General features: G+C 41.1%; 1 protein-coding gene across 1 annotated transcript; it reads right to left on the reverse strand.

Moving 5' to 3' along the window:
* Positions 1–438: 438 nt before the first annotated feature.
* Positions 439–8,906, reverse strand: CCDC160 (coiled-coil domain containing 160). The gene is made up of 3 exons (XM_060087738.1): positions 8,693–8,906; positions 7,517–7,574; positions 439–1,452 (listed from the first exon to the last, which is right to left on the reverse strand). Exon 3 carries the CDS (start codon positions 1,426–1,428, stop codon positions 454–456), a length of 975 nt encoding a protein of 324 aa, XP_059943721.1. The 5' UTR covers positions 1,429–1,452; positions 7,517–7,574; positions 8,693–8,906; the 3' UTR covers positions 439–453.
* Positions 8,907–9,983: the final 1,077 nt, after the last annotated feature.

A 9,983-nucleotide genomic window follows, 5' to 3' on the forward strand; every position in this document is an offset into this window, starting at 1 on the left:
AGATTGAACAGACTGCTTTAAGACCCATACCCACATGTTATGCTTACACAAATAAATGAGATTTTTATTGTTAATATCAACGAATACAGATGGAAGAATATTCACGTGCCAAGGGCACATTGCTCACAAGATCACAAAATGTCTGTTGATCCATATTCATCAATAATTTGGTGAATCACTACATGTCTTTGAGTAAATATATATATATATATATATATATATATATATATATATGTAAAGAGATTTCTAAAACTTCATTTCTATTTGGACTCTGGCAATAAATTCATTAGAAAGAGAAAGCAGAAGCTTTGAAGTTAACATCTACACCTTTCACAGATATCTTGATTCACCAAACATGAAAATCACATCCCATCACACATGTTTTAAGTTGCACACAAAGAAAGCACAAGAAACACTGATTTGGCTCAATCATTTGCCTAATGAAAGGCTTTTTTATTTTAAAAAAAAATCCCCCATAAAGCTGTCAGGGGTACCTGATGACATTACAGAAGCAAAGAATTTTCTAAACAACTCCAGGGCTCTGTTGTTTCTTGCATGTATGGTCTTCGCTCTCAGTTCATTCCTGATGGCCCTGAGCTCTCCGTGGATCTTTTCCATTTCTAATTCATAATACAATTTCACTTCTTCCTTTAGGAGTGCATTTCCAACCTCAGTTTGCTGCTTTAACTTCCTAACAGCTTCTTTTAAATCCTTGTTCTCAAGGTTCAACTTGAGGATGACCTCTTTGGCTTGCTGGAGTTCTTCTGTTAAGTTTTTAACATTTGTTGCTTTTTCAAAGAGGTCATTTCTTAAAGCTTGAAGTTCCCAGTCTTTCTTGGAAGTTTCCATCCCTGCTTCTTGAAAATTTAGGGGTTTTGAGGAGACTTCTTTTTTGCAGTTCAAAAGTTCTTTTTCCGCATTTTCAAATTCCTCTTCTATTTTTCTGCATTTCATATTAAGCGCTTCCAGCTCTTCATTCAAAAGATTCAGGCGAAGTTCTGGAGACATTCCTCCAGTGAATTTCTTCTTCTTGTCTTTTCGTGGTGGAGTTGATAATTCCTTTGTACCCCAGCTAAGAGGCTCTTCTGCACTATTAAAGCTTTCTTCAGTTGCAATGTCCAAATTAGATGATTCACAGGAGGCAGAATTTGTGTCTGCCTCATTCTTTGAAATGTTTATCTTTCTCTCTCTTAAATTTGGTTCTTGTTCATTTTCATTTGGTTGAGAAATAACTTCTTTCCTTTTAAATTTATTTTCTTCTTGAAACTTTCTACTAGACAAATTAAAAATCCCTTCCATTCTCTTGGCCTTACGTAAAGTCATTTGTTCAGAAGAAGATTCAAGCTGAGAAGCCTCATCTAGAATATCCTGTGCACTAGAAAAAGCAGGAAACATATTCTCCTTCCAGTGTTTTCTTCTAGCATCCATTTCTTCAGGCACCTCTTCCAATTCCTGAAAAACAAAATTTAAAATCAAGGCACATATTTACACTGGCAACCAGGGTAGTGGAAAGAACTAAGAATCCTGGCTCAGGGGTGAAAGAACCTAAATATTTGAGGGCTGGCACTCCCTCTAACTCACTGAGTGACTTGGGCCTCAGTTCCCTCATTTATAAATGGAAAGGGCTAAACTAGCTAAGTTCTACAGACCTTTCCAGTTTTAGAATTCTCTGATCCTATGAAATATAACCAATAAATGGACACACTTGGCTATTTATTGTAAAGAAAATAATTCTATGAGAAAGCAGCATGAAAACAACTGCTTTAAAACAGTAAAAGTGATTTTAAATTAATAGGTTAATATTGATAAGTTAAGTCTGCGCTTCCAATGTGCCTGGTTGTTTTTTTTCTAGTTCTTTTCGGTTGGACTACTGTTTATTCATTCTTTAAAGTGACTAAAACATCAGTGCTTAATGCAATGTGAGCTGCTTTGGGTAAAGTATACCATGCAGACTTCCTTATGACTAACGCTGCCAAACGCCCTTCTGTCTTGACCTGTAAATTCCTGCTATTCCAGTCTTGGGCTTTGCTTTTAGGCAAGACTGCCAAGCATACAGAATTCTATGCGTTTTGACAGCAATTTCATGATGAGAACCAAATGTCAACAATTGAAAATATTAATGCCACCAAATGGGTTTTTCTCGAGATACTGATTCCAAGTATAGTTTTTAGGTGAAAACTTAGCATACTAAATCACAGCTAATTTTCTAAATTTACAAAAATTAGAGGATACTTATTTTGTTTCAAGGAGTCTTCCCTATTCAAAGACAGTCCATAACATACAGCTTTCCTAAAACAGAAACATTTGATCAGTAACTACTTTTGAGAGAAGGGAGAAAGAAGGACCCAAGCAACATGCTGAAGGGCCACTGGCATCTGAAGCCAGCAAACTGGCAACTGCAGTTACTGCCAAAGGGTGGGAAGAAGAAGGAGGGGGTCATTTTATTCACTTTATACATTAATTTGCTGTAATATAGTTGGAAGATTACCACCGAGAAAAATCAAAGTATGCCTGCATCTATTTTTCCCATGAACACAAATGTAATTTTATCTTGGTAACAAAAAATGGCAGTTGTGTTTATTTTTTAATTAATATTTTCTTTAATATTATTAAAGATTATAAATGTAATATTATATTAATATATTATATTTAATAATTGTAATATTTCATATTATATAAAGATGCTAATAGTAGTGCATGTTATCCGTAGAACTTTGGAAAATACAGAAAATCACACATACAAGAAAAAACCAAAATAAATCTTCCTCATAGTCCTGTAGCCCTGAGATAACCACTTTTTTACATATTATTTCTTGATTATTTTCTTTTTAATAAGTATAGTTTAAATTCTAACAAATTGTTCTTACTACAGACAATGAGAGAATAAACTCGATACCTACATGCCTGACACCTTCCCCACAAAAGAAGAGGGAAGGGACTCACTCTATACCCAAGGATACATCTCCACTGACAACTATTTGGCTTTGAGGAAAGGAAAAGGTACAAATATTCAGTGAAGGTGTTAAAATGATTGGTTCAAAAGCCATAACCCAAGCTTTAAGTTTAGTCAATCAGACCACAGTAGTAAGCCAAGACTTGAAATTCATGGTATGTATTTGCCATTGGAGCATCCTCTCCTTTCTCTTGAAATAGTCAGTTATGACTTTATTATTCTGTTAGTCACCATCCAGAAGTATCGATGATCTATCTGTCCTTAAAGAGGAAGATGATCATAATCCTATTTGCTCTCCTCTCTAGAAATATGAATGCAAATGCTGGGAATTATTACAGGGATCATAAAGGAAAGGAACAGAAGAAACAGAAAAGATGGCAATACTAATTGCCAGTCACATTTTTATTTATTTATTTATTTAATTTATTTTTGGCTGCGTTGGGTCTTCGTTGCTGTGCATGGGCTTTCTCTAGTTGTGGTGAGTGAGGGCTACTCTTCGTTGTGGTTCGCGGGCTTCTCACTGCAGTGGCTTCTCTTGTTGTGGAGCACAGGCTCTGGGCACGCAGGCGTCAGTAGTGGTGGCACGTGGGCTCAGTAGTTATGGCTCACGGGCTCTAGAGTGCAGGCTCAGTAGTTGTGGTGCATGGGCTTAGTTGCTCTGTGGTTTGTGGGATCATCCCAGACCAGGGCTCGAACCTGTGCCCCCTGCATTGGCAGGCGGATTCTTAAGCACTGCACCACCAGGGAAGCCCAGTCACATTGTTTAGCAGTCAAATTTTTACCAGACAACTCTGTAAAAGTTTAAAAATGCTTCTAATCAGGTAGCAATGGGAGAGAGATTACTATTCTTCCTACCTAATTCTGGATGAAAGGCATTGGTGAGATTGATCAGGAAAGCGGTATGCAGAGGGGCAAGGTGAGGCCACTTTATACATGAACTTAGCAATAATGACAAATCTGAGATAGAGGTCTGGGTATAGAGAAAGTTTAAAATAGAAAGCTCTTTTCATTAATGATTTTGCACCTTGAAAAAGTGACTTCTATCTCCAACCCTCCCATAAATCTCTGGCTAAAAACATATATATATATATATATATATATATATATATATATATATATATATATATATATATATATATATATATTCCAGCATCACTACGTTTCTTCCCTGGGCCTCTGTATAATTTCCTGATACAGCCCATGCTTTTCACAGAACTGGGAAGAGTCCACTTATTTTATAACTGAGGCTCAGAGAAGTTAAGTGACTTGTCCAAGTCCACACAGCCTATAGTGGTAAAACTGAGACCCTGTCTCTCAGGTCAGTGCTTATTCTAAAATTCCTCTGTATTCTTCTGTTAGGTTTCATTCCACAAATTGAAAGAAAACAACCCACTATTTTCAGAGCTTAGGTATTTTTAAAGGGCCGCAAAAGGGGAGAGGAAAAAGGAAGGGGGGAGGGTAAGGAGAATTGCATGTCACATATCAAAGGCCAGAAAGAGAAAGGTCTGGAAAGCCTTTTGGAATTTCCCTCCCATAGCTTACACAGGGCAGGGTCAAGGGGTCTCTGAGCTGCTTCTTTCTCTCTCCCTTTCTTTCTCTCTCTCCTTTCCTCCCCTTTCCCTTTCCCCCTTCCCTCCTTCCTTTCTTTTTTTTTTCTCTTTCATTGGCAAGATATCCTTTAAGGGCTTGTTCCCAAATCTAGTCACAGAGTATGGCAAAGCCCAGAGTGCGGGTAAAAGGTGCCAGGCTCATTTTCTCTTCACAGATTGCGTTGTTTGTTTTTTATGCAGAACAAGTATGACATTAGTATTCTCTGGCAAAGACAAGAAATATGCTTTAACACAATGATACTCCTTCCTCTACCCTGGCGTGGCAGCCATTTTGCTTTCAATATACTTGATTAGGTAATTTGTCGCAGCATAAGGCCAATCAAACCAGAGCCATTATTGAAAGTATAAGCATGCCTTTTTAGTGGGTCATTTATTATTACAAGTGCCTACCCAACACTATATTGGATGTTGAAGGACTGAAGGGTAGGGGAAGGAGGTCCAAGAGAAATGAAAAATTTAAAGAAACGAAAACACAGGAAGACAATATAAAGTCATATGACAAAAACAACATTAGTGGTCCTCTAAGCCAGTGATCCCCCGAAGTCCTTGGGACTGCACTGTTAAGGCATGGTTGTCCATTATATGGCTACATCTGTTCATTTGTGTCTGACATGAACTGATAATGGACACCTGACGGTTCTAGTTAGTGTCTCCCTGAAAACATCATCATTCATCCTCTGGTGACTTACTTTTGCAGTGGCAAACTAGTAGGGCATTTTGGTGGAGTACGGAAATTTCTTGACTCATGGAAATGGTTTCTACTCACCTAAAGAATTTGGGAACCACTGATAAACTGAAAATGGATTTATAATGTAATATCATATAACATAATGTAATTGTTGAAAGCTAAGCAAAGAGTGATCGCTTATTATGGATCTTTAGGTAAACTGTTTCATAAAAATCTTGGGTGAATGCATGTATGTCTTCAAAAAGTTCCAGAAAGTAATACACCATTTATTGTGAAAGGAGAAACCCACAAAACCATCTAATTTTCATTTTCAAGGTATGGGGCCCTGGGGAATATGCTCATATTAAGATGGATAAGTGATCAAATATGTGAAATCTAATTATTTATGTTCTAAAATATTTATACTTTAAACCACATGCTTTAGGGAAATTTGATGACATAAAAATCAAAGATCTCTTTTCTTTCTTGCCTTATCTCATTTACATTAGATTTGATTTCAAAATTTCAGGACCATCTCTTTTGCATAAATCTTGATCTGTCTGCAAAATGCAATTATTCTTCCAAGCAGGGGTAGGCAGGAACTGGGAAACCTCCAGAAGCTTTTTCCCACCTCACAAGAGTGCTTCATCCCAAACTTTGTAAATTGGGAGTGATGTTTAGAAAAGGTCATCTCCAACCTGTGATGGGGCAGTAAGGGGAAGACAAAAGGCCCTTCTTAGCCCAGGCAACATTTTCCCATTATTCTTGGATGGTTCGGTTCTCCGAACCCTCAGAAAAACTGCTTGGCCAAGACAGGAAAAAAAAGTCTGTTTCAAAGAAAGTCACTGGCCTTGCTTCTTTGCTCAATTGTCCAATCTGTTCTCACATAAAAGCAGTAGTTCTCAACTTATTTTTCTGCTTCCACTGTTCCCAGGCACAAAACACTGCCATCATTATCCCCTCTCCTTGCTCCAGAAGATTCTGACCTGCTCCCTTTAGGGGAGCTTCTCCATTCCCCAGCCTTTCAAAAATCATTGGTTTACAGAAACTATTAAATACAAAAATGAGGACTGCCCAAAGCTGTCTGAAGGAAGGTGGGTAAACATGTTCTACCATGCAAAATTGTGGGGAAGGAAAAGAAAGTTCTTGAGAAAGGAATTAAGTGTGGACTATGGTAAAAAAAAAAAAAAAAAGACTGAAGGAGTCAGATATCTTGGCTCCCACACTTTAGAACTATGTGAAAACTTACCTTTTGTGAACCTCAGTTTCTTCAGATGTAATATAGGGACAATATACCTATTTCCAGGTGGTTAGGAGAAATTATTGAAAATGAAAATGGAAGCAATTTTAAAGTATACTATACACCATGGGTTGTTCTTTTTTAGATTTTCCTTACCCTCCCTTGGAACATAAACCAGTCAAACAACCCAACCCTTCTCCAAAGATATGTGCTTCAAAGTTGCTAGCCTGAAGTCATCAGACCTCAGAAAAAGTCAGTTTGAAAAAAAAAAGGAAGTACTATTAAGGTAAGTAGGAGGGAACTTAAACTTGAATCTTACATTAATTCGACCTGCGTCTTCATGGAAGAATTAGCCCTAAATCCTGTAAATTGTTGACGTCCCCAAATTTCCAAAGCTAAATTGATTCTAAGCAGAAGAGTTGTAGTCTTTTCTACATCCGAAGAGATTTGCATTTTTTATCACCAATTGCTTTACCATGAACTTTCCAAATGTCCCAGTGTTTTTCAGAGCCACCAATAATATCTTAGAAATATTACAACTGAGGTATCAGTTTGAAGATTATCAAGGATGACTCCGCACTCTGAGTTTTTCTTGTGCTTCTGCATCATTTCATACATAGTTTCATTTTACCAATACGCTGTGATCTCCTGGCATCTTATTCATGTTTGTATCCCTGCTGTTGCCTGACACATAGTGGCCCTCAATAAATATTTGTTGAATGAATGACCCTTAATATTCTTCCTGAAAATCCTACCACGTTTTGATTCTAATTGAGTTTCTGTAAGTACTTATAACTTCTCTTTTGGCTTATGAGGTTTTGGGGGGTGACATTTTAGGGAAAGGGCTTTTATTTTTCCCTTAAAGTTTATTTGGCTCACCTAAAGTCTTCAGGACACTTTTCTTTTGTATTTTTAAGAGGTTTTTTTGATAGTGTACTGACAGTGCAGACTAATGGTCTAGTTAAAAGATTGAAGATTTACACTGGGTGAGGCTCTGTGCTTCTAAACCTCCATAACCAGCTATCAGCCAGCAAAATGGTACTTACAATTCCTGACGTCCAAGGGCTTCTATCTGATGCCGCTGTTCTCCTTCTCCAGATTGAACTGAAAAAGAAAATATATTATATATAAAACATATTTTATATATTTTGGTTAATATATAATTAACCAAAATGCCCAAATCTGTGTTCATATGAGATGTAGCTTAAAATTACATACAAGTGATAGCCTTAATGTTGTTTGGCTTACCTGAAATGCGATGTCAGACACTTTGAAGCAAGTTTTCTTTTTAACTTGTCAACCCAATTTCCCAACTATCACACCACTAAGTCTTCCTTCCCCAAGCAATGTAAATATCAGATGGGACAAGAATCATGGTGACATCTTATTCAACGCGGTACCTCCTCACCTTTAGCAACTATTGAACAAATGAGCCACCCCTGGCAGCCACAGAGGCATGCTTGTTAGTAAGCTGCAGGCCAAGAGCCGCGTTAGCAGAGGCTGGAGCCAAGGCATTGCCTCCCTCCCCCAGAGTCCAGTTATTTTGAAAAATCATTAAAAAGGGACGTGATCCCGGTTTTTGCCTTAATCTTTCATGGACCTCACATATGAGCCAAGTGGACAAATTGTCTTCTCTATTGTTTGGCCGATATTGAGAGCGAAGCAAAGTACCATTGAAAACCGGGCCCTGTGCACGGTTCTTACCCCCAATTCTTTATTATTAGTGTGGAATAATTCCTTCTAGGAGAAAAGATACGAAGTCGCCTTAATTCCGAAAGGCCGAGTACTTTATTAGTATGGAAGTCACTTTCTTGCTATAAAGCTGCATCTAAGCATGCAGAGTTTGGCGGTTTTCTCTGTAAATGGTTAACTAAACTCCTGCCACCGCTGCTTCCAGTGGAGACGAGCTGGCTAGGGTCAGTGTGCTGCCCGGGCCGCCACCGCAGGTGACACCTCCCACCTCGCCAGTCCCTACCCTCTGCTGGCGGGCCGGCAGGGAGAGGGCAGGGGCGAGGCCTGACCCCACTCCTCCTTCCACACCCCGAGTCCCACAACCTGTCCCCTTCCCTCCCAAACGCCCGCCAGTTCCGGACCGGGGCCCTAAAGGGTGAAGAAACCCGCAGTGGGCATCGAGGCGGGGAGCGCGCTGCCTCCGCCCGGGTCACCCAGGGAGGGCGAGGGGCTAGCCTGGGGAGCCCCGGCCAGGCCGGGCGCAGACATACCTAGCGGCTTGGGTGGGGTCCGGTGGGCCCTGGCCCCTCTTCCCTGAAGACGGCCACCAGCGGCGGACGGCTGCTCTGGGTTCGGCGCTGGCCAACGCGACCCGGCCGGACCGACCCCGGGCAGAGCCTCTGCAGTGCAGGGCCAGCGCGGGCCGCGCCGTTGCCTGGCAACCGGCCAGCCCGATTTAAAGGGACCCGCGCGCCGCTGCCCAGAGCGCCGGGCCGGGCGCTGCCTGGCAATCGTCACAGCCCGCGCGAGCACTGAGCATGCCCAGTGGGGCGGGCGCCGCGGCAGCTTCTGCCTGCACGAAAGCCGAGCTCGAAGATCAAAAGAGAGCTGAGTCAGGGCGGGAAGGGGCGAGAAACTGCGAGGCAGCCCCACCCATGGTGGGCTTATTACGGAGGGTCTGGGTGACTCACAAAGCCACCTGGACACTGCGATTGTGGGGGAGGAGGGAGTGACACAGGGATAGTCCCTAGGCCTGCAGTTTAGTAACGTGACATCGAGGACGGTTAGCTCCGGAAGGTAGCCTGGATTTGGTTCAGGGTCCTTGACAATATGGGAATTGCACTCCGCCCGCCGCCCGTCCGCACAATGGTCTGGCCAGAATTTCTGCCTCTGATCGACCTTCTAAGGGCGTGTGTCAGGAGAGCATGTCCCCTGGCCGTGCCCCTATGGGAGACTGGGCTTGTACCCCGGGTAGCCCACGGTTTCCTCATGCTTCACTCAGGAATTTCTCTAAACCACTCTTGCACCTATTTGACTTTAAAACCTATTGCAGGCAACTAGTCCTACACTACCAGCAGTGTAAAGTGGTTTCCTTTGATCAGTCCCCAAACTACTCTGTTCCAGCTTCAAAGGTTGCTCACAACTTCCAGGATTTGTTTGGGGGTACAAACCCACGTCCTTCATTTCAGTCCTACTATTTTGTTAAGTAAATAAGCAACCTTCTCAGACTTTGATTAGCCTGGTTGCCCAATGATGATTCTTCCATCATCAAATTGGCCACACACACTGACAACACACCTTGGCTATAGTCTAACAGGGACCCAGCCTGGGCTTGACCTAAAGATGGCCCTCACAAAGATTGTAGGGCCTGAAACAGAGAGGGGCTGGAGTGTCCAAAATAGTAATCATAGTGACTTTTAGGAAAGCTGGTATTTTCTAGGAAGCATGAAGGTGAAAGGAAACACTGGCTCTGGAATCTCAGGTGAAAGGAGGTTTACGCACATCTAAAAAGCAGCAGTCTAATTTTTCAAGACCTAGCAAGGGAGTGACTTAGAAACAAGA

Source organism: Mesoplodon densirostris, chromosome X (genome assembly GCF_025265405.1).
Source record: "Mesoplodon densirostris isolate mMesDen1 chromosome X, mMesDen1 primary haplotype, whole genome shotgun sequence".
In the NCBI taxonomy this organism is placed as follows: domain Eukaryota; kingdom Metazoa; phylum Chordata; class Mammalia; order Artiodactyla; family Ziphiidae; genus Mesoplodon; species Mesoplodon densirostris.

What these genes read in the sequence shown, in the direction of transcription:
- CCDC160 (XM_060087738.1), bottom strand. Translation starts at nt 1,428, where the DNA reads ATGGATGCTAGAAGAAAACACTGGAAGGAGAATATGTTTCCTGCTTTT.